At 32.5% G+C, this 26,955-nt stretch overlaps 1 protein-coding gene across 2 annotated transcripts in view; it reads left to right on the forward strand.

Moving 5' to 3' along the window:
• The window catches only part of LOC142320904 (lachesin-like), a 573,872-nt gene that overhangs the window by 394,434 nt on the left and 152,483 nt on the right, over nucleotides 1–26,955 (forward strand). For both annotated transcript variants that reach the window (XM_075358883.1, XM_075358884.1), the window contains exon 5: nucleotides 5,104–5,232. In XM_075358883.1, the coding sequence (XP_075214998.1) occupies nucleotides 5,104–5,232 (129 nt within the window). The remainder of the gene's footprint in view (nucleotides 1–5,103; nucleotides 5,233–26,955) is intronic.

The following is a 26,955-nucleotide window of genomic DNA, read 5'->3' on the forward strand; positions in this document are numbered from 1 at the left end:
GAAAATTTCAATAAACAAAAAGTATTTTAGAGTAAAATAATTAAATTTAAATATTATATCTTATATCATATTCTAATTTGTTAAGTTTCTATAATATCCTCCAATTTTGAAAAATTAAGACATAATATGATAGACATGGTTATAAGATGAACATTGTTAATTAATACTTGGATAATCATCTACACACTGAGATAATTAATAAAAAATATGATATACATCTTTCTGTGTCATATTTATAATTATCATATTTTGTATATCACAAAGTTTCGTCCGGGACTTCATAATCCATTCTACTCATGAAAATAACGGAAAGTTCATATATAATTATGACTTACAATGCTTCAATTGCGAGTTACGGATAGTGAAAGATTTCGCTCGGATTTCAGCTACCCCGGTGAAATGAGGTCGTACTGAAATTTTTAGGATGTTAATTAAGAAACAGAATTGGTGATTTATTATGGTTTTTGGCCTGAAAATCGAATAAAAAATCCAAAATCCGTATCTGCAGCAGTATATGAAAAATCTCGGGTGAAAACCAATAAATTAAGCAATAAAACCCTGTTTTTTTATGTTTGACATACAGTAACTTAATTAAATTATTGATAAACACATAAAACATTTAAACAAAACTTGTAAAGAATTTAATTATGTACAAAACGGTGTAAGATAGAGATAGATAAAATATGAATTTTATTTAGAAACAATATACTAAGACCAAACAATATACATACTCCTTTACAATAAATGTTAAAAACTGAGCCGCCATTTTCAACACATTCGGTGTTACAATTCTGTCTGATTTTATCGCTCTTTTTAGTTGTTCAGGGCTGTGCTTAAGTTGTTTCATTATAGTGGTGGTCACAACTATTAATTCCTCACGAGAATGTATTTTTTTTTTTGTAAAGTATTTTTCATCCATTCTTAGACGTAAAAATCTGAAGGTCTTAGATTAGACAACCTTGGTGACCAGGAATGTAGACCTTCACGAACGATTCATTTCCCAGGAAAATGATGATTTAAGTGAGTGGAAACGGCATAAAAGAAGTGGGGGGGGGGGGCACCCCATCATGGTGGAAGTGTACTTTGCGTCTCAGCGCTAGAGGAACATCATGCAGCTGCGGCAATTATTCGTGTAGAAAGTACAAGTAGACCTCAGAATTTATGCAGCCACGTAATATGTACGGTCCAAACAGCTGATTGAGAAGAAGGTTGCACTATACACTGACGCTAAATCGGTGTTAAAAATTGAAACCATTTCAAGAGGAAATTTAACCATTTCAAGAGGATTTACTTCCGCCCACGTATGCACAGTGCGTAAGTCTTTGAGGCCATATCTAGTGAAATTTGCTTCATCGGTAAACAAAACGTACTTGTAGAGTGGTCGATTTGTATTCATTCCACCAGTTGTAGAATTCCAAGCAAAGCGGACCGTCTCCTGGGTGTAAGTGTTGAACTGGCTGTTTAAGATAAGGATAAAACTTGTTTTGTTTAAGTGTCCGTCGAATGTAAAACTCCGATCCGCTTCGAAAGACACCATGTACTAACGTCTGGAGTACGCTTAATTGCGTTTATAAAAATTTCAACAATAACAACGTCGTACGTACGTACGGCGGTTCGTACGTAGCTGGTACGAGTACTAGGTAGTGAACCTTTTCTCGAATATTGCGAAATGTTGCGCTAATTTTTTTGGAAACTGGAATCCTGCGACTTGGAAAACGTTCTCACATTCTATTGCAACAGCTCTAGCATTACCATTATACACATCCAAAATGAAAACCATATCAGCGTACTCCTCTGGTGAAAATTAATACCTTTATACTTCAAAGGCAAACCGATCACGTCAGTTCGCTAACGACAGTTTAGTTCATAGTATCAAACATACTTCATACCTTGTAGAATTATTAAAACACAAATACAGTATTGCGCATTGTTGATCAGCTGTTATTTTATTGCCAACAATGAACTAATAATTTTTCCAAAAAAATATTGTATTTCTGTCATTAATAAAAAAATTATTATCTAAGTAATTTTTATTTTATAATTGTTGTGTAATTTCCAGATTTTTAAAAATATTTAACAAAAGTTTTTAACAGTAAATTTTATTTTTACAAATTTTTCACAACACCAAAAAAGAATCTGGTTTTTATTTACATTAGATAAGTACTTTTCTGCCAACTGTACTAATGTACAGTTTCAAAATAAAATTTAAATTTTAGTAAATTTTCTTTGCTTTATTCAACTTATCCTACACCGTTTTGTTTAAAATTAAATTCTATACAAGTCGTGTTAAACGTTTTAAGTGTTTATTAGCCTTTTAATAACGTTATTTTACGTCAAACATAAAAAACTAATTTTTTATCCCAGTTTATTGGTTTTCCCCTCAATTTTTTTTAAAAAACCAATTTGGGACTTTTTATTCAATTTTCAGGTCAAAAACCATAATACGTAAATCACTAATTCTGTCCCTTAATTAACGTCCTAAAAATTTCGGTTCGACCTCATTTCACCGGAGTAGCAGAAATCCGAGCGAAATCTTTCACTAGCCGTAATTCGCAAACGAAGCATTTAAGGACATACGTTTATAGAACTTTTTCCATTATTTTCACCAGTAGAAAAGGTAGTGAAAGTCCCGGGAGAATTTCATGATACTCTGCATAACATAATCAATTTTATAAATATACGCAATCTTTTAATTAATATTATAAATAATTAATAAGATCGATTTAACTATTTATTTATTTAATTGAATTGACCCAGTAAAATATTTAGTGAGTTGATCCATCCATAATTTTAAATAATATTTTATTTAAACAATTGCAGATTAATTGATTCGGGTCAAAGTTTATTAATTAGGTATAAGTTTGTATAAAACCTTTAATTTAAAATATGAAATATATATACACATATAGTTTTATGCTAATCGCCTATTTCTGTATGTATTTAATTATTACAAGTATCAACCTAAATTCATACACAGATACTACATACTCCATAAATAATATGTCATCATTATTTGGTTGTTCTACCTGACAGCAGGTCCCTTACATCACTTCTTCTCCATCCATTTCTGTCCCAAGCTTTCTCTTTCATCCCCTTATAATTTTCAATCTTCACTTAAGCCACTAACATCATCCTTCTTCCTAGATTTCTTTTTCCTTCATCTTACCTTTCAAGGAAAATGTAAAGATTCTACTTCCTGTAACCGCAAGTTGTAACCAGTTTCCTATTCTTTTGTACACTTTCCGTATAAGTGATATTTTTTCTTTACTGTTGTTTGTTACTTCCTTATTCCTTATTCCTCACTTAATCCGTTCATTTTATTTACTCCATCCTTCTTCACATCCATAACTTATATTCTCAATCCAGTCTCTCAAGAGGGAAGGGGAAGTCTCTCTCCATCTTTTTTATCGTTCATGATTCATTCCCAAACATCAAAACACTCCATACATAACATTTAGCCTCTTCCTTAACTCTTAAGCCCAGAGTTTAACTATACAGTAATTCCCACTTCTTGGCGAAGGCTTCCTTTGACATTGCTAACCTTCCCTTTATTGACATTGAACTTTTACAGCATGTTACCTTACCACCCAAATATCTGTAATTTTTCTTTATCTATTCTTTCTTCACTTTTTTGGGGTCCCTTACTCTTGGTTACATGGGTCAATTTCCCTCATACTACCCTACTTCTTCCTTTTCTGTTTTTATTATGGCATTTTTTATTCTCATCCAGGTCTCCGCGTATTCTCATTTTACTTTTTTCTCTATTTAATTGCCTTAGCTATTTTTTCTCATTGTTTCCTCATCCAGTTCTTTCAATTTTTACATTTCTTAACTACCTTCACTTTCTCTAAATTAAGCTATTCTCTTTTCCATCATAAGTAACACATGATCACCACTGGTATTTGTACTTGGTAATCCATTTACTTTCTACACAGCATTCTTATATCTTTCATCTATTAAGATATGGTCTATCTGATAGCTTTGTTTTGATCCCCAGTGGATGCTTACGTATATCACTTCTTTCTTCTGTAAATTTTAAAACATATATTGTTTGTAAATTATTTTTTCTCTTTGCAAAATTCCGCTATGTTTTTATTTTCCAACCACATTTCCTTCTTCACCTCCAAACACAGAGAACATACATACTCCGAACACATTTGGTCTGTAAACTTGTATTAAATATCTTGGTAATATCTAAATCATTAACAACATTCATCTCTCATTCATAAAACATAATTTCTCCATTCCGTTTTGCTTACGAGGAATTTTAAATTTATATTTCAAATTCCTCGTAATTATTACCTCTCCTTTTTTTTCTTTCTTCCCTGCAGAATAGAATATCCTTCTTCAATATTTCATTTCGCCGTGTCCTTACCACCTTACTTCACTCAGTCCTAATATATCCATTCTACTTATCCCTATTTCCCTCTTGAGATTCTCTAACTTTAAATTCTGTAAGAAAGTCTTCACATTCCAATTTCCTCTACGCAATCGATTTTAAACTTCTTTTGCTTCTGTAAGAGATCCAAATAAGAAACTATTTTAACTCTAGAACATTTAACAGAAGAAGGCCATCAAAGTGTAATACAAGGAATTGCCACTAGGATCTTTAATACAGCGATTTTCTATTGTTTTATTACAGTTGTTTCCATTCTAATACCATTGATTTACTTAAACATCCATTTGTTTTTTGGGGCAGTTTACCATCCCAAGGTAATAGAATGTCCAGTATCCACCACTGATATTCTGGACTCCGAACAGGCCGTCGGCACTTGTAATGGGGGAACTCCTTAAACCGGGAATAAATCGGTTTCTTCATTCGTTAGCCGCTTTTATATACTAGCAAATACCACCGTTAATATATGCAACTACTAGTACAGGAGCTATAGGATAAGATATTCACTTCCCCCTTACAAGGGGAAGTGAATATCAGAAATTTCCCTTCATCGAATCTCAGATCTTAAAAGCATTTCTTAGATTCTCTTCTGCTTTTTTTTACAGAGGAAAGTAACCACATGAAACCTACTTCAGATTATGATATTTCATACAGTAATCATTAAAGAAGGAAGAATTTTCAAATGCTTTTTCTATTTATTTTTTTAGTTACTGAGTGGGAAGGAGAAGTACTGGAAATGATCAGAATAAGCAGGTTAGATATGGGAGCGTATCTCTGCATCGCTTCAAACAGCGTACCACCAACCGTCAGCAAGCGGATCAAGGTCAGCGTTGACTGTAAGTAAGAATTGCAGTCTTAATTTTTTTACTTTAATATTCTAATTTTTTAGAAAGATCTATTTTTTCTTAAAGTTTCGTAAAATAGAATTAATAATACATTAATGCATAATTAATAATACATTTTATATTTAATTAAACCTTCTTAAATGTTTTGTAAAATAATTTAGCAAATAATAAATTTCCTACTCGCACTAATTGAATTTTCTAATGATAACCAGTTAATAAATTAATGTATTAAACTTTGTCTTTAATAATCGTTAATCAATTATATCAGAAGGTGTCCCATGGTTGGTTATATTTTAATCCTGTTAATAGGTATATTTTTAATATACCATATCTAATATGATTCATTGACATAGGTGAAACTATTATTCTGTCTGAATACGTTTTATATTAAGAAAATTGTAATGGTAATATTTATATTTAAAAACGTATAATTTCGGAATTTTCTTTTCATTTTTTTAAAAATGTTTTTTTACCTTATTTAAAGATTAAGACATCTTTATAAAATTGAGTAAAATTAGTTTAGTTACTAAATTACGAGTATTAAAAGCTTTCAATGAACTATAAAATAAAACTAATTTAAATTGGCCAGCGTTATAAAATTCAAAATAATTGTTTGGTTTATTTTTATTTCATTTTGTTAAAAATCGTAATATACTGAAATTAACCGTAAGAATTATATTTTCAATTTACTACGCAAAAAAGTATAATAATTTAAAAATAATATTTGTACATTAAATAATAATCTAAGAGCAGCAACATAATGATTGCAAAGGAAAGCTTTTTACAACTTAAAAAGCATTAAAGAAAACGGTTTACTCGTTGTATGATAATAGTTTAGAGATGGATATTAAAAGATAATCTCGTTGGGGTGGACACACGTAGAGAGGACTTGAAATGTTGGGGTGCAGAGTATGTCAGAGTGTGAGGGAGGACGGCCAGCTATAACACTGCTGCTACCAAGCTAAAAAGCGAGGATACCTATAAACCGTACGTGTTTTGCATTTTCCATTAGAGAAGCGGCCGTTATATTCAATCTGATACCACCACGCTAGTCCGAATGAAACAAAAAAGTATTGCATCGATCGCGTTTCATTTAATAGAGTACGTAAAGAATGCAGGGTTTGGATTGTCGAAATTTTATTTTGTAATCTGGATGATTACTTGAAAATAGAATGTTGCTGAGGTTTTTTGACAGCTCTCATGCTTCATTTCGGTTGCTGTAAGAAATATAATTTTTATAAGCGTGGTAAGGAAGGAAAAATGTTTTATATATGTAAATTTATTAAAAAGATCTGCAATAAAAACTGAAATTAATTAAAACCATACTCTACACACTTTTACTGCATGACTTTAATATTGAGGGATTATGTTAATTTTAGTCTTGGATTACGTGTATCAGGTATATCAAATTCACATATATTTTATTTTGTGCTGATAACGGGTTAAAAATTCAGGTTACAGATATTATTATACACCAAATACTTATAAAACTCTTGCCTAACATGACCACCATCTGGGTCTTGTTCAATGCCAGGGTGATGAATTTATCTACTATGCATGCCTACTATGCATGCCTACTGGCATGCCTAGTAGTGGAGTCGACAGTCTTGGACACTTTAAATTCATCCCTCTTATCGATAATGATATTCATAAACTCCGTGGAGGATTTTGCACCACACAGCTTCGCAACGATTCTTCGTGAGAAGTGCAGACAGCCCGCTCTTCAAACCAGTCGCCTCGGGTAGGGTTCAAGTCTTATAGCTAAATTACCCTAAAAGATATCAATCTTTGATCAAGAGACTCACCTGCTGCAGTATTGATCAGTCCCTGAAGACATCCATATGATTTTCGGAGACCAACGTGAGATCTATACACGATCCATGTCCTCCTCTACCGTAGTCATTATCGTTGTTTAAATTGGCAAACTCATCGTTGTTTAAAATCGCCGGCAACAACCTACACCTTGTTACCATGTGTCATTATCGAGTTCTGTAACGCTTCTATATACTCTTCGAATTTCCCTCATGTAGTGTTAGGTGAGTGGTAGCAAGAGTAGACCACCAAGCCACGAACTTCGGTCTAATATTCAAATCCGTGAAAAAATAACTGACTTTACTAGGACTTGAACGCTGGAACTCTCGACTTCCAAATCAGCTGATTTGGGAAGACGCGTTCACCACTAGACCAACCCGGTAGCTTCATCTCCAATTGTCCTAACAATGACCTCATTTATTTCGTCCTCAGTAGTATCTAAAAGTATGTCTTTAATATGGACAGCCATTCTCCTGGAGTCCCTTGTTTGCAGATTTACTTGTAGGTCAGATATCTTGTCCCTAAGGGCGACCCTAAACTTTTCTACCTGGGATACATCTTTGACTCTTATCCTCAACTCTTCCTGAGCTGTCCGCTTCATAGATAAGATATCCCCTTCCTCATTCTGGTCCACTGACTAACCGTCTTCAGTAAGTCGGCAAACGTCTTACCAGTCGACTTGACAACAATTGTTTTGCTTCTGACGACTGGGAGTGTGGACCTCGTTCTGTTGTGATCGAACTGATGTTGACCTTACCGAAGCAGGCGAATAAATCTCTACCTGTTCATTAAGGTGTCTCGTTAAATACGCCATTATCTTCTTAATTGTTGTTCCGAGTTTATTTCTTGGTAGAAAACCACGTTCGTTGAACCCCATCATAATTGAGTGAGGATAATATAGTACCCATCATTGTGCTCTCATCTTTGGAATTATAGAATATAGTTAATATGTTCCCAAAGGAAGTCTCCTCACCGACTAGAACTGAGGCATCTTTCGTAATGTCTCCTATCTTTGACTTCTGCTTCCTAAGCAAGATCTCCGCGGAACGGCCTAACAATATTTTTGGGATCTGACCATCCCCAGTCTGATGTTGATCGTAAAAATGTATGATATCTCCATCAATATCCAAATTTTCTACTGCTTTAATACCTTTAAAGAGTTAAAGGTTCTTCATCTTTTAGTTGAAAATAACTCTAATCTCTCTCTCCCTGGTCAACTCTCTCTGAGTTGCCTGAGTGATTGTCATGAGGGGTGGGTATAACTCAGAGTATGACTTGAGCTGAGTTATAATGTGCCCCAAACCAGAATCTGACCAGTTCCCTTATAAATTCAAGTTTGATTTGTTCCTGGCATTCCTTAAATTTAAGTGCAATTTCCTCCACATGTCCTACGATCTTAGTCAATCCGACTATATTATCTTCCTCTTCAGCAGAAGGCAAACGACTTCTCTTCAGTCCTTTGGTTACCAATTTCTGCAAGTTACCAACTTCTTTGGTTACCAATTTCGAAGCATCCTTGAGTCTTGGAGGAGTCTTACCTGAAGGCTTAGCTCCCTTGGGTGTTGTAGGTCTGCTAGTTGACTTACTAGTCAACGCCGATGACATTCCTTTTACTCCAGGTTCAAAAGTCTTGGGTAAGGAATTTTCTTCGTTTATTAGGCCCTTTCTATGACATGTTACATAAAAAAAAATAATAACCAGGTCTATAAGCACTACCGTTAACTACTGGTAACATGGTAACAGTAGTTGCTATTAAGTCAAAATTAAACTATTGACTGGTAAGAAATTATTTAATATAAATGTCTAAACAAAAACAAGTTGTTTACTGCCAATTCAGTAAACAGATAAGCAACCGGTCCTTATTAAAACTATACTATAGTAATACACTATATACAATAACATACATTAAAAAGAAATAGTACCTAAAAATTGTATAGTTCTTCGTCCAAATAATCTTAATCAGTAAAACAATCCGTAAAAATAATAGTAAAACCGTATCAAAAACTGTATTATCGCAGAGCAGAACAAAATACGACCGACCTCAGTCTTCAGTTAACCTCAACTTATGTTCTCATTTTTTGGTGGTTCGGATTCAGTTAACCATACGTCTCAGATCTCACGTCATGGTCGGCCTGAGTCTGCACAAAGCTAAACCTCACTTACACGAACGGCCTACGGGCCCCAAATCCAGAAAGTTGCATAGGATATCTGGAAACTTTCGGTATATTTATGAGAAACTAACTAATCTAAATACTGAAATTTTTTGACCTGTTCCAATACCTATCCATCCACTACAATTTACATCTTACTAGTTCATCTTTATAGAAAGCCAACCTTTGATTTTGGGTTTAGCGTGTGTTAAGTTAGCACTCGTACACTTAATTGCAATTCATTTTCTTTTTCCTTTATTTTAATGGTTTTATCTGCAAAAGGAATAACGATTAACTATTTATTATTTTCTCATTTACATCAAACAACGCATGTTGTTTTTATAAGGTTACTACATCATTTAAACATGAGTTAAAATGAAATTGTTGACAAAGAATACCTTTTTTGAACCTTGAAATTAACTACAATACTTTTCCTTACCTGAGACACAGTTTTTTCATTCTCTCATTTAATAACTAATAATCAAGCGGAGCAGAATTAAATTTTTGCAAGTACTATTTAAAATAGTCTTGAACTACACGCACCTTTTGATAGAAAGAAACCAAACTAATATCCAGATCATAAAGATAATCTAATGAAAAGTATGACAAGTAAAACGAGAAGAAATAAATGTATAAGGAAAGATTACCTGTAGAAATTTAGAAAAAAATAGGAGTTGCTATGGTTTATTAACGTAAAACGAATAAAACTTTAAAAACTATATAAGTCATTTGGATAGAAGACATGTGGAAGGGAGACAGAAGTGGAAGGGGATCTTCGATTTATGAGGTTTTAATTAAAAAATTGATCTATAAAAAATTGTGTGCTAATTGTGTGCCGAAGATATTAACCGACACACACAAGGCTTATTTATAGCGAATAAGTTTTTGTGGCGTTACGAAAACGAAGTTAATGAATTTTTTAATCATATCGCTACCGGAGATGAAACCTGGATTTCTTATTTGAACGTCAAGACAAAATGGTACAGGTTTTATTTTTTATTTATTGAAACAAAAGGTGTCTTGCATTACGCATTTAATGATCGCGGAACTACTGTAATTTTCTAACTTATTAAGAATCGTTAAAAAATTTAGAACAGTTATAAAACAACAAACGACCTGTGATGCTACCCGGCGTGATTTTATCTTTACTTGATAATGCCCCTAAAACTCGGCAAATCAGACAGAGGCAATTGAAAAAGGTTTGCTGTAAAATCTGTTATCATTCGAAAACCTCACTTAGCTTCCAGCAATTACCCTCTCTTTCTTTACTTTAAATACTGGTTTTTATCACAAAGGTTTAAAAATAACGACGAATTAAAAAAATGGCGTTACTGCGTGGTTTAAGTCAGTGGCGGCGGCGAAATTATTGTAGTAGTATGAAAAAAGATTGAAGGTGAAGTCAGTTACGTAGAAAAGTAGTAAGTAAATGTGAAATACTCCGTCGTTTCACCTTCGATGAATGGACGGGAACTCCTAGGAGTTAGGGGGGAAACAAAATTATCGTAGTCCCGGCGGGTGAATCCTCTTGGATTCACCCAGTTTCAGGAAAGGCATAAAAGACCTAGTTCAGGTTGCTCGGTGGGCAGTGCTGGGAACGGCGTAGCCGAGCCTAGCAGGGTCGCTTTACTGATCAGAGACAACGGCACCTCTCAGGGCTGTGTTATGCTTAATAGCGGGTCCGACTATGTGTGGGAGGAAAAAAGTAAATATTGCTTTTTATGAAAAATTTGTTCATATCCTTCAGTTTTGTTTTTATTTCAAAAAAGACTTACTTTAAAAACATGACACGTAAATAATATCTGATGCAGTAACCCAAATGTTATATTAACATTATAGAATAAATTAATTTGTATCATAAATCGTCATAACGGTACCAATTAATGAAACTTCAGATTAGAAAATTACGTAAAAGTAATTCACCTATTTATTTTACTGTGAAGTATTGTTGAAAATATTCCTAATCTCCATAAAATTTAGATTACATTACTATATAGTTCTGTTACATTATTTGCTAACTTTTAAAAAATAAACATCTATCATCACCAATAATTTATTGAAAAGGACTTATGAAATGGCTACATAGTTTTTTAAGAATAGATTTCCACAAAAAATTCTTAACGGTTACTTTAAATTTATGTAAAAGAAATTATTCAAAATTTCTATTATGGTCGAATAAATGTTTTATATGGGCGTATTATTATTTTTTATTGAAAGTAAGAAATAATATATTTATAATAAATCATATTAAATTTAGACATAATTTATTGTAAAAACTTACTGAACATTCAGCTTTCGAAAAACCTTCATCACTGCTATATCAAACACTTACAAATGCAAATTCATGTACTTGTTCATCAATATACTTCATCACTTCGGCTTGTCACTTAATTACTTAAATATTATTGCTTTAGTGGACGACTTTTTCTATTTTATAAATAATAAAAATAATTATAAAAATTAAAAAACACAAATAAACTGAACTAAAAACGACAATAAATCGAACTAAAAAAAAGATAACAAGGTGTGGAAATAAAGGACTACACATCGTTATGCAATATTTAATTAAATAAAATAATGGCTAGCAGCCAGGAAGTGGCCCGCGGAGGTTGTCCGGAGTGTCATCCAACTTCGAGACTTTGCTGGGGGAATAGAGCAAACAGTCGGATGTTGTAAAAGAAGAGTCCTCTATTATGAGCAGGGACGTCGCCTTGCCACGTAAGAGCAAGTTGACCGTGTGCTATGAGACGACTGGGGGAGGGGAAGATCTGTTGACTGCCATACGGACGATAAACGTAGAGTTATCCTTGTTGGTCTACATATTGCCTACTGACAGGTTGAAACTGAATACTCAAAACTTGCCGGCCTTGGTTTGTCGTAGTCGAGAGGAGCCGATGTGGGTCTACATATACCTTGCTGAACCCACCGAGGGAAAACCCGAAGCGTTTCGAGGGCCACCTCGGCCATGAGTGACAGCAGAGTTATAAGGGTACGGGTGGCGGGGCGGTGAGGTGCTTCCTCTTCGTAGAGGGGCTCTTGAAGAGCTATTTATTCGCAGTAACGGATCTGGTAAAGCGGAAAAACTGACGGCGGTCTTACGGGTTCGAGCTCCAGATCTCCAGGTTGCTATTAAATCTAAGGGCAGCAGACGGATTATCGTGCACATCAAAGATGTTGCTGCCGGCACGTCCTAAAAGGAGATACGCGACGCAGTGGCAGCAGCGGTCGGCACAATTGATGACTTCCGGATAACGTCCATTTGCCCTGCCTACGGTGGGAGCAAAAATGTGACGGTTATTACGACATATCGAGCAGTTAAACGCTTAACGGAAGGCAGGGTCAAAGTAGGATGGGTCCACTGTAGGGTGAGTATCCGGAAACAGGAAGACAGGGGGGAGGGTGAGTAGGGACGACACAGTCGGACCTAGTAACCTCACCTCAGGGGTTAGAGGCAGGTAATTCGTAAGATTCTACCAGCGAGTTCAAAGACACCTCCCCGGGCTCTGTATAATGATGCTTGATCGCGAGTCCGGCCTCGGGAAGAGAGTTGATGAGTAGGAGGTTTAGTCGGTAGGAAGGAGGTTTAAAAATAATGGGTGACCGGTCAACTTTCAGACAGTTTTAATTTGTTTAAATATATTTTTCGTATTATAGAAATAGCAGGCATTTCACATTGTCTAATGATTATGTTCTCAACAGGTCTTACATCGATAAGAAAATATTGTCCTGAGAAAATATTTAAATACAGTTCGGGAGCTCTGAATAGTAATTGTCCTACTAACAAACACGCTGTTTGAATTTTAAAAATCGGACGATTGTTTATAGAGATATTATAAGAGTACCCCATTGCACCTCCCAAAACAGCGCTCCTGGGGCAAAAAAATTTTTTAGCAGTGTGTGGGGACCTCGTACGAGGTGCTTGCATCATCTCACCAGGCTTGCCTAACACGCAGTCCCCACGGGAAGCCCAATATTATTAAACAGAAATTTATTAAATTTAATATTATTTTGTTTTATTTAACGCAGATTTAATTCTGTTATTTCTTTAATATTATTTATTGGATTGATTTGAATCATTCAGTCCAAACAATTTTTCGAGCAGAGCTTCAACGATTTACTTAATTAAAAATTACAGCGAGCCGTCGACTGTGATCTACCTACTTTAACAGAGATAAAATACAATCTTACGCATTTTTGGTAGGTGTAAAATTTTAGGAAGAATAAGATCTATATGTCTGGCAAAGAGGAACTTACAAAAGAAGAATCTATTAGATTTTTGAATGGGTTAAATTGGTATAAGCTGGCTAATTTTGAGGATGCTTCAATATGTAGAAAATGAAACTGTGAAAAATTATTCCTGAGAAAAGAGGAAAATTTGATCGTTTGGTCAAATGAGAGATACAAATAAATAAGGAAGAAAAACAGAATAGCCAACAAAACGCTTCGTATAGTATAGATGGCGTATAGTATAGATCGATCTGTTATGGTAGAAATGAGTTTTCGTAATTAATTTTAGTTCAACCGTACCGTTCAACTTACTTTAAAACATTAGATAAAAAATTATTTTTGATATAAATAAAACCATTTATATATCGGAAATTTTTCTTCACGATTTTCTTTTATGTGTGCTAATTTGTACTTATAATATATTTTATGGCACACAATAATGCTACTCAAAAACATCATAAAAGCATTTCAGTCATGATATCTCCAAATTCTTGTATGTTTTTAATATACGAATCAGAAATGTAAAATAAAAATAAAAATAGTTTTTTAAATATATATATATATATATATATATATATATATATATATATATATACTAAAGGATTAATATTATTACACAGATAACAGGGTGAAACAAAATTTCTTTTAGTTTATGATGGTAGTTTAATACTCCAATCTCATCAAAGTTTTAAATCTTAGTCTTTTCTTTTCATTTATAAACTGAGAGATAAAAATTTTAAACGTTTTATTACTCACTTATTTCATTGTGATATTGCAGAGTATCATAATTTTCTTGTTTTTTAATAATAAATACATATCACAAGCTAAAAGAACTGAAGTATAAAACTTAACAACATTTTATATAAAAATAGGTTAATTTTAAGGAAAAAACAATCATGTCGGCATAGAACCAATCTATCATGTAGTATTAAAAGCGTTAAATTAGAAATTGAACTCTAGTCGATGAAGTTGATAGGACATCAGATGCCGCATCAGGTGTGAAGAGGAAGATGCAATAATTAACAGTAACACGACCATTCATCAGGGAAAGCGTCGTTGCACGGAGCGGCGACGCTCTTCCATGTAATGTCACATTATCAAACAAAAGAGACGCCCATTAATAACCATTAAAAAGCCTCATAAAAGATGAAGCATTAAATTTCTTCCGTTGCCGGGTTGTGCGTTCACGTCAGATGATTAATCTTTGTTAACTTCTTTCTGACTCTGATTGTTATTGTTACCATCTATTGTTCGGTCTATTTCAACTGATAAATTCTCCCTAATTATAAGCCTATATTTGAAATAATATTGTTCAGCTAAAAAAAAAAAGAAAAGAAATAAAATCAACTATCCGCACCATATTTTATCTTATCGTAAAATATACGCGTAGTAATATTTCTTTATTGCGTTTATTAGTTTGTATTTTTGCTGCCCTCTTAAACTCACTTGTTTTATTTTTATTCTGCTGAATTATTATACAAGTCAAGTTACATCTTTTCCAATAAATTTCAAGTTAATAATTCATGATATAATAACGTCAAAAAACAAGGATAGTATATATTAATTCCCAAATATTTTTTAAAAAACATTGAAAATAGTTTAAAATATTTTTATTTATAAATATGACTTCAACAATTAAAAAAAGTGACAAAAACTTCTTACTGGTTAGTTGTTATCTAATCTTAACTTACATATGAGTGAATCATACAAAAACTATACCATACGATATATATATTAATTTATCATTTTATATTCATGTTGTCAATTACAACAATATCTTCTAATTACTTTCTTCGTAATATATATTTTAGTCAGCAATTTTAATTGTTGAAAAAATTAAAAAAATGTCTGTTTGCATTACTGTGTCTGCTTATGTTGAATAAAAAATAATTACTTTAATTAAAAGCAATCATTTATGGCACTGGGAAGAATATACTAGTTACAAACACATTACAACTTCGTACAACATTCACGAAAAGAGTCGACATAGTTACAATTGTGAGTTTCAAAGTTTAATGGTAAAATATTATTAATATTTATGATTTAATGGTATTATATTTTAAAGTTATACAATTTCACAAATGAACAAAATAATACAATTTTATTAGTTATTACGCTACAATTTATTTTAATATATAACAAATATGTATAAGCGTTATAATAATAAATGAATAAATAATAATAATAATTATAATTATTGTTTGTAAAATACAATGGATAATCTTTTGATGGTTTTTTTTACATTTACAAATAATATTGCTCTCTTTAAAGATCTACTTCTGTAATACTTTAGACAAATTTCGAAAAATATATTTTTTGTTTAATACCCATGCTTGGGTAAAACAGAAAAATAGATTAAGCAAGATTATTTAATTTAAGCACCATCAACAAAAATATCTCAATTTCTACATACCATACCCAGGAAAAAGTTTAAGTTTAAAAGTCGGCAACAAATTATAGAGTTATTAACATTTACTTAGGGGGTCGCCTTCAAACAGTCGAAATTAAAGAATCATTGAAAATTATTTAATATTTTTGTGGACTAATTTTCACTTTTTAAAATATTATTTTAATTTTAATTGAATGTACTGATATGCGTATAAAACATTCTGTCTGCATAGAAAATCCCCATTTGTAAGAAATATGAGAAATATTGGACTTGATAAAAGTTCAAGGATAAACAAATACGGACAAATAACGTAAAAACACCGGCATCGAACATGATTTATCTGGAATGCGGTTATGTATATATAATTTATTGAAATAAATAATTTTTTCAAGTGTCACCCGAAAATAGTTCGAATATCAAATTGATATCATACGATATAATTACGCTATAACGAAATAGCCAATCGTAATAATAAGTCATGATGAAAAAAAAAATTGTAAAATATCTCCAAATGGTTTATGAAGATAATTTTTTTACTTTTTGGTTTTAAAAGATTTGTATTTTAAAAATATTAAGTCTTTCCTCTCAGCTTAAATGAAAAGTAAAAAAAATTATCTTAGCTATTTTCACCTTAAAAATTAAAAATGTAGATGCAGGAAAAGTTTGGAAAATTTAAGGAAATCCTACTTTTAGAGAATGGTTTTTATTATAAAAACCATATTTGGAAAAATTTCTATTCGGAAATGTTTTGTGTCGTCTGAAACAGTTTTTAGTGATATTTCATCGTAACATTTCTTTAAGACATAAATATTATTTACAAGATTAAAATATATTAATTTTTTTGTGGCAATAATTTATTAGTAGTTAGTTATGCCTTTTCTTTAATATCGATCGGTGTTAAAGACATTTCTTCCTCAGAATCCGACGTAATTAATAACTGGATAAACAAGGTAATATGAAACTTATTTCATTCAATTTATCCTCTGTTTGCTAATTATTAAATCGGATTAAAATCAAAGTAAAAAACCAGTTGATATATTAAACATTCTGATTCTGATTGATCAATGGTAGAAAAGAGTTGGATTTTGATTAGTTGAACACATGTATCATAATAAAAATTTGTTTCATAATGACCCACAAAAGATACAGGTTCCAGCCGCGTAATTAAAACATTATAGTACAGCCGTGGAAAAAATATATTTTTCATTCAAAAGCTGTACGTGCATTTAAATTGAATATTACTAGAATGCTTCATCTGATATTTCATCCAGTTTCACTGGAGACTATTTAACTGGTAACCCTACTTTCTATTTTGTGATTTCATCGCAATCACATTTTTATTTTTTAAATAACAACCATTAAGAGCAAAAGAATACTTTCCTCTTAATACGTAACATAATATAATTAGATCCTGCAAATAATGATAAATTAATAACCGAGTAATGTAATAAAAATTGCTGAAAGGGAAAAAAAAGAAGAAAATTAAAGGAAAGATAAAAGAAGTTCAAATGAGGTAAGAACGGAAGTCGAGAAAAATAGTACTATAAGCTGATTTGTTAATAACATTGAATATGAAAGAGATACAAATTTGTTGGTGATTTAAATCCAAACATTTAAAATTTTTAAATCACACGGAATTAAATCAAGAGAAAATGTGAAAATCTTTTCACGAAATGAATACAATTTCTTACCTTACAAAACGATAAATTTTATGAAAATAAAAAAAATGAAACTAGGTGACAGATGAAGCATATTACAACTCACACATAACTCACTAGATCATATTTCCGGAAATACGAATAAAGTTTGACAAGAAGTGGGTAGAATACATGTCATTTATTCCCTCCCGTGAAATAATGCGCTTGGAATATTCAAATATACATTACTGATATCTCAGTTTAACTCTTTTCAGAATTGTAGGTACGATTTGATTAACGAATTAAGAGAATTTGATAGTAAATCGAGATTATTTTTCTGTAGAGATCATTCCAAAATTCGGTTATGGCAGTTGTACCAGAGTATCAATTAATTAATTACTTTGATTTGGGCAGTTTACTTTATACTTAATTGTAGTATAACTTTTTCTATGCTTTACCGTATTAAATACAGATTTCTTCGTAAATTTTACTCTTTTATTTAATGTGCGAGTAAACATGATAAGATGCAATTGGCTGTTGCTTTTCATATGAATTTGTAGTTCTGCAATCCTTTATTTCCAACCGGTACCATTATTCAAATCCCTGACATATTTACTCTTCGTTTAATAAATTCTATTGCTGATGAAATAATAATCCTATTAATAGAATCTATAAATATTATTAAATTAATAGAAACTGTAAATAAATATAATGTTTCAATTAGAGATTTAATAAATCCTCTATTAATGAGTCCACCACAAACTACTTGATACTCCTTTAAGGACACATCCTACACAATATAACCTTTATTATCAAAGTGTGAAAAGCTTCCTCTACAGAGTGAGCAACATAAAATCAAACCCATAATGAAACCGCTACCCAACACTATTTATGAAAGACACTCACACAGCTAGAGCGACTAGTGGATGCATATGTCAGGCATACGCCAGCTACTGACCAACAATTAATCTCTTCATATCAATTATTGGCATGCATATCAACGTTACAATACAATTTTTATTTCAATATCTTAAATGTTTAAAATTTTTCTCTCTCACTAATTGTTGTTATTCTTGATTATTATTCTTTTTTAATATTTCACCTTTTTCTAAATAATAAGTTCTTTCATTACTAATTTTATCAAGCCTTTACTCCGCATATATCATTCTCACTTATAGAAACTGTCCCAAAATAGCTTCTTTATTTATTTACTCAGGAGAAGCTAGTTCGTTTGTTAATTATTTATCTTCATTTGATTGTGTAATTATTGTTTATATATCTCCTTTCCTTTTTAAAACTACCCTTTATTCTTTCTTACATCGTGTGTGTTTTTTAACAACAAAACCACAACATTCTGTGAAGGAGAATTCATCATAAGTCCTTTTCAAAGTAATTCAACTTAAATTTTTAGAACGAGGTTCTTTCTTTTGACTATTTTTTGTTATTGCCTAATTCTTCTCGTTTCTATTTTTTTTTCTCTAACCTTGATATTTATTCTAATTTGCATATTTTTTTGTTCGTTTGTTATAAATTGAAGCGATAAAAGTTCTCTGATTAAAAAAGAAATATTTTGTTAAGGCTAATTATACTAGTATTACCTTTTACTAATTGCAATCATTTATTTATGAAGAGAAATGTCTAGGGGCAGAATAACTATTTGAGCCGCAGCATTAAATCCTTAACAATATCCAGTTGTTATGAATGATTATGAAAAAAATTATCATGTTGAAAATTACAATTATAATCAATGTAAACTAGATTAGGCTATATTAGGACATATTTTACAAAAATTACGTAAACACAATTATTAATATTATTAATTTAAAAATATTTCTTGGGGATATTTAATAACATCGGGTGTTAAAGCCTTTAGTTATAAAAGACTACGAGGCATACGAGGATATATATATATCCTCGTATGTATAACACCACACGTGTAGTTGAATATCCAAAGTCCACGATTTCTGATAAAGAAACATTAGTATGAACCATGTGTTCATTTGTCTATTAATTCCACTTCAGTAGCTTGTTATGAAAAAAAAGGAGAGACAAAACGGGGATATTCTACCATACACTCTCCAGTGGGAAAATATAATTGTGAATCAATCACAACGATCAATGGTTAATTGATTTGAGAAAGGAAATAAAATCTTATCTGACATGTCTAATAATTTTGGATTTTGACGAGCCGTTACGATCTAAATATTTTTACTTGCCTTCCAAATTTCAAATTTTGTTTATTTAATAAGTTGGCTTCAATACCTTTTAAAAAGAAAACTCATCTTCAGGAAAGGCAAAGAATAAAGTAGTAGTCACTAAAATAATTTAGCTTTTTCTGTCACAAGAATTTAGCGTTAAGACTCTTTGGGATTCTTTAGACTTCCAGCCTTGTTCCCTTGCAATTTAAACTGTTCATCAATGATACTGGTCATAATATTAATTCAAAAGTATATAATTATAAATTAATTATTATATTAAAACATGGCGATCAAAAAATTATGGCTAAGGCTAATAATTATTCTGATTATGTGGGATTACCAAAAACAATATGAGGGTTTGTAATAGGCAGAATTTATACTTGATCTAATGAATATAGAAGTCTATTTTTATTCTTGGCAAAACAGTTAATTGTTTCTTCTTCTAGAAGAAACTTGAAGATAATATATTTAAACTGATTACCTCAACAATTCAAGTCCTGAGGTAGATAATCCCCACGTCCAAACATACCATCTACGCCGCCCTGGTACGGAGTGTTATCTCTCAATAGTACGGAGTGTTATCCTCGGAAGTGTTATCTTTCTTTTGACCAGATTTTCACCTACAGGTCATTTTAAGGACCGGTCTTTTCTGCCACCTGCAGATCATTCAGAACTGAAAAAAATTATGGAAATGGATTTAAACCACCTTTATAGCTGGCAATGGGGCGGCCAGAGTCTATGTAATAGCCGGTGTAACAAAGATCCTTCCATTGTCCAAATGTCCCTCGCAAAGACAAGCATGTAGTAAGATGTCCATGTGTGTTGGTGCGCGGGAGCCCTAAAAGCTTTGGTAAGTAGGGACCTGGGATCTGTGCAGAGATTGGGCACCCGCTCTCTGCCAGGACATATGCCGGTTTCACCGGAATACTGAGCCAGACCTCCAGGGTTTGTAGTCTTGGAGTGGGGTTGTATCCCGACGGCTAGCCTTGTTACAGAAGGGATTAATTCATCATATCAGTTGGACAATCTACCTTAGCAGAGGTTTTACTTAAACGCCCTCGTTTAAGTACCAGCCGTGTCGCCGGAAGCCAAACGGAAGAACAGTCATCAGTCAGGAAGAATTCGATTTTAATAGTTCACCCAGTCCTATGTAAGTGGCAGTTACGAGAAAATATGGTATTTTCACGAGGGTAAGCCAAAAAAACCTAGTTGCGCTGGTGGCTCAGTAACAGAAATGTGCAAGGACGAAGCTATAATACCGTACAAGTTACAGCCACCATTAAATGTTTTGCGTAAATGCAAAAGGATGTCAGCAAAGAACAAAAGGGAAACCAGATTTGAAGTTCAGATTCAGTTATGTAATCTGTCAGATGAACCTGCTAAGAAGGTGACTGCTTTCAAGATCTCTAAGAAGGCCATCTTCTTCTCAGATAATCTCATAATCTAAAACACAAAGACCACCTAAGACCACAAACCGGTGACTGTTTATCCTCTTTCCGACCGGTTAAACCCCTTCATTGATGTTTTTCTTGTTCCTCCTGTTAATCTGCGCCTACATAGAACGCCCGTATTTGTTCGCCGAATCCTAATCTTTATCTCCGAGATTGGGAGCTGCACGGGTGATGACTTAATTCTAGAGCATGAAGCAGTTTGGAGGATGGAAAAGAAGGGAAAAAGGGTTGGCTAAATGGCAAACCCAGAAATTTACCGCTTAATATAAACGAGTTGATTCTTCAAGGGAACATCAATAGATGTTTATCAAACATCTTTGAGCTGGAAGCTCAACAATGGGTTCACATCGTACATGATAGATATATGTCTGCAAAAAACAAAACATATTTTTACAAAGATGTAAAAAGATATTTTATCGGCAATAGCGACCATTAAATATAAGAGTTACTGGTAGAAGAGTCATATTAGCGTCGACTAAAGCTACCACCGAAGCGTTCGAAGCAAATATAAATCTGCAAACGGCCGCAGTCAGAATGAAACATCCGCTGCAGATCTTTCTCTGCAGCACACATTTACCGAACTTTAATTGGAAGAGGATGACATATTGCGTTTAATTACCCAGCTTCCCGCCCCGTAATGTTAATGCGTGACGCTAATGCACGTAAGCTATTTGGTGACCGGATCAGATTGATCCTCGGGAAAGAGAGTTGAAAAGTTACTTTTAAATTCTAACGTTGCTACATTAAACTACGGCTCAGGAACCTATTTTAATGCCAGAGACGGATCGATATCCTGTATAAATTTAGCATTTATAAGTACACTAATAGCGTCGAAATACATATTCAATGTTTAAGAAGATGAATGATCATTTTGTAGTGTAAATTTCAACTGATGTGTTAATGAAAATATATTTCATCCCCAAAAGATGGTTGCTTTATATGACAGATTGGACGACCTTCACCGCTGATACAAAACTCTCCGAAACAATTTTGACGTAGACTACCTAAAGATGGTAAGATTACATCTGTATTAAAATGGTAATCTTACAGATGGTAAGAGTAAATCCTCTTCCCAGATGTATTGATAGATTTAATCAGTTAGATTATTTGATTAAATTGTTTTCTGTGAGAACAAAATATGTTAAAAAGAGTTAAAAGAGTTGTGATATCTTTAATTTAATTTTAATCGGATTATTAGTTTGTTTTAAGAAATTACTGTGATTTCTTATTTTTATTTTCTTATTTCACAATTTAAATGGCAATTTAATAGAGTTGTGATTTTGAATTTTCTTAAAACATTTTATTTAATTATTCGATGTTATTTTTAGTTTATTTTTTTAGATTTTTAGTAATTTACTTCTCTAGTATTTTAATTTTTTCATATACTTATCTCTAATTTTGGTGAAATTGACGATACAGTTATTAAATGTCTCCGGTTTGGTAAAATGCACATATTAAGACACTTTACTATTTTGTTGAACTTAATTCGTATTCGTATTATAGGTTATTCAGTTTCTCTGTTAGATAAATTCATCGGGCTGAGGTAGCTTTAAAACATCTTCAAGTGTTTGATACTCTCCTATCAGTCATCTGTCACGAAAAATATGAGAAACACCAAGGGGATGATAGTTAACCCTCCGTTCTCAAAGAAATTATTTTTTTGTCGATTTCCTTGTAGGAGCTGTAGCGATTCGGCTTTTCATCTGGAGATTCCGGGTTCGTGTCCCAGCATTTTTCTCACGCTTCAAAATTCTTTATCATTAAATCTCTAACTTTTAACGAGCATCTACTTGTTGCTTCTGTATAAAAAATAACGATTTTTCTTTTTTTTATTATTATTATATTTTAATAGGGAAATAAATATTCGATTTGAATAGGGGTCAAAATTTATGGGGAGAAAATTAAACTGAAGGTTTACTCTTACGGTGAGTGATTTAAAACAAATTACTATTTATATAAAAAAATAAATAAACGAAAATTTGTAATATTACCTAATTATTTATTTTTATTTGATTCACGAGTATTGTACAATATAATAAGTGTCTGTTAAATATGTTAACACTCCTAAACGAGAGAATGTGAATGCTTGACAGAGCGGAAGCAAGTCTAGAGTATAGTAGTATGAGAGGAAGGAGAAGCTAAGTGTAATTTGTAGTGGTTGCTGGGTAGGAAGAGTAGTAGCGTGCCGCTCATTTTGCCGCCCCCAAACGACAACCACTTTACCTAACTCCTTCCACAAAACCTCTCTCGTTCCAACTGTTGCTTCAGTTCCCTTAAATAGAGATTTCTTCTAGCACGCTATGGTGCACTGCTATTAGCCATTAAAAAAGCTTGAACCGGAAGTTATGTTGTGATTTTAACGTTAAAAAAAAAAATAAATAAATGAAAAACGATCATAAAGAATATTTTCTTAAAAATAAGAAATTATATTTTTTTTAATTTCTATAGGAAAAAATTATAAAATTAAAACACAAAAGTTTCTATATTTATTTTTTTTAATTATCGACAATTAGTGTATCTTAACTTGTGTTGAAAATATCAGTAATTTCGTATTAATAATAATAATATTGTATCTATTGAAAACTTAGGTAAGAAGCGCTTTAATAATTTTAAAATATAAAAAAATAAAATATTAAATAGAAATATACTTCTCGAGAAAAAATAAATAAAATATTTCTACAAATAAACTATATTTTTTTTAAACTTAACTAACTACTTAAGATGTGACTCTGAGTTCGTCTGTCAGATTAGTATAGATAAAGAGAAAAGGCGATACCTTTTTGTTGATAATCATTCTTTTATATTAGGAACCAGTGCTGGCATTCAGATAGACCAAAATTGTTTTAAAAATTAAAAAAAAGTAATATTAATAAATTAACATATAAAAGGAACTTTTTAATTAAGAAAATAAAGAAAATTTTAATTTAAAAAGTATTTTTAATTTAAAGTAATGATTTTACTCATTATTATTAAACAGTTCATAAGACCAACTTTTTAAAAAATTATATTTGACTATGTTTAACTACACGAAATGATTCTCCAAACACTTCTAGAAGTTAGTACTACAATCTAAATTCTATTACGCAACAGCTAAAGAAAAATTATTGAATAATAAACTTTACAATTAAAGAATAAATAAATAAAGGGATAACTTAAAACTAAATGTCATTTTATAATAATTTGAAGGAAGGAATTATTAATCTATGACAAAATAAATAATTAACGTTATTTCTTTATCCTTCATCAAGTTATAAAATTAATAAAAAAACATTTAAATCAATAAAAACAAACAATGGAATTTCATGTGTAAAAAGTAGCAGACACTCCATTTTACCAGAAAAAAATCATCATAATAATACAAACTGTGCAAGTTTAAAATCTCTATTGTAAATATTTTTTGAAATATATCAAACTTTACCTTTGAAAAATTAAAAAATCTTTGAAAAACAGCATTCAAACATTCACCTTTATTGTTGGTCAGTAAAAGAACACTTATTCGCTTTTAGATCACTTATTATTTTATTTACTATTAATAAATTATATTTGCGTTTACGGACTGTATCTACAGTTAATAATTGATATCTAAAATTGATATGTTTTTATCGTTTTCTGTTAAATCCAAAAAATAAGAAATCGATGAAAAAATCAACATCTTAATCTTTTACTATTATAAGGTTTAATAAGTCTACCCATTTCTTTTGATTTCTACTGTATAAAAGTGAAATATGTAATTATGAATAACAAAAAAAAAACAAAACAAAAATAAAAATTTTTGATATTTTTCATAATTTCAGAAGGAAATTAACGGATAAACCAGAGCAAATTAAAATTAAAGAAATATTTTTTTGTGTCTGAAATGTTAAATAATATTTTATTTGATAAGAAAATCAATCGGTTACAAAAATTAAAAGCTAATAAAAACGTGAAAATATCTTTTGACAAAAAACAATAAAAAAGTTTTCGAAGAAACTTTTCTGTTATTTTTAAAAAATTTTTTTTTTTTATTAGGGTAAGATACGGATAAGAAATCTTAGTACAAAAATGATTATAATGAAATTAGTAAAGCCGAGTAATTCAGGTAGTATAAATAATAAAACTACAAAAAACACAATCAACTATACCGGGAAAAATCATCTAGAAATGCTATAAATAACTACACAAACAGAAGAGAAAATGGAATTAAATGGATTATTGTTATCATGATGGTTTTTTCCATTTTTACAGCTTCTACTGCAAGAGCACTAATTAAACAAAACTAAAAATAATAAAGTAAGAAAAAATATTCCAAATGGCCAGGAATCAAATTTAAGTAACTCGGAAAATTTTAATCGATCGTTCTCCACTTAATGTCATACTCATACATAACTACACAGCTAATGTTTAATTTCTAATGCGTATAGCCAGCTAACATAGAGACTAACACCCTTCCTATTTTGCTCAAGAAACCTTGTTGCAGGTGGTCAATTTATCCTTTTAAGATGAATTCAATCATTAAATAAATTTGTCTCATTAAATTAATCACTTTTTTAAAGATAAAATTCATCGATTATACATAAAACTACACCTTTTTTCTGGGTGACTTTGACATTTGAATTTTTACCCAACACCATCCCCAGATGATTCCACTAAGCGATTGACCAAACGTTCCTCGCCCTCCGATGAGTCCAGTAACACCAAATAATTCAGTCCGCCTACGTCCACAGACCTACCGGCCAACTCCATCGTACGGGTATTGCCAGTTACAACCTGATCAGCCCGTAGTCAGCCCGATCGAAGCATCGGGCCTGACCAGGGCATCTCCACTAACAACGCCGAAGTGGCCCAATAATCTGCCCCTCGTGCTAGATCGACCACCCACGCAAGACCATAATCTCCACTGACATTATCCAGTTACACAGTGGACCTAAATACCTCCTTGAGCCATCTCGACAGGATCACGCAGGGTAATTTGCTGTCAACTATCCCACTTTTGAGTGCCCTCCGCGCATCTATCCAAGGAGTACTTCATCCGTCGTTTGAGTGGCCACATCAGAAACAATTAAATAAGTTTGCGTAGCTTCATCCATTAGATCCAATTGAGTTGACCGTGCACTCTTTGGCTCCACAGATGTAGTCTCCAATACATCTCGGAAGAGTTCCACCATCCGAGCAATACCATCCGTATTATCGGAACACTCCCTAATCTCTGCATTCATAACCGCATGATGCCTAATTAGAGAACTAAGCTGCCTAACATGACGGAGAAGAGTAACTGTATTATTAGCTAGACACCACCTCCGCTTGCCAGGATCAGAAGTCACACCACTCGTCAGTCGCTCTTCCTTGAGGTCTACCTCGTTCATCGGAGAGGCAAACTCCCGATCCAGATCCGAGGTCACCTCCCATGAGGGAAGGAACTTTTACTGCCCGCCTTTGATTTCTTTTTATTCTCCGTAGCTGGGAGCGAAAGACGCAACGTCGTTTCCCGGTCAGCTTCAAAAATTTCAGTTCAACACCCACAACAGCACGAGAGCCCGCTGCAGGAGGCTGAATATCCCACTCAAGCGGTTTACCACCATCACCTCCAGAGACTGAAACCGGCACACTCGCAGCCCTCTGGTGCCGCCGGATCGATGCCTCTCCCTTCCTCTTTCTCGATGTTTACTCAGAAGCTGCTCCACACGCCTGATGTCCTCGACCGCCATTTCCACAAGACTGTCACTTTCACAGCTCTCTGACTCAACCTCATGGACGATAGCCTGGGAGGGCCTCCCCATACCGGATCTCCTTTCCCCAACCGGAGTGAAAACCTCACGCCGGGGGGACATCCCTGGGTTGATCTTGCTTAGCCATAGTCCAACAAAAAAAATATAT

Source organism: Lycorma delicatula, chromosome 3, assembly GCF_047948215.1.
Source record: "Lycorma delicatula isolate Av1 chromosome 3, ASM4794821v1, whole genome shotgun sequence".
In the NCBI taxonomy this organism is placed as follows: domain Eukaryota; kingdom Metazoa; phylum Arthropoda; class Insecta; order Hemiptera; family Fulgoridae; genus Lycorma; species Lycorma delicatula.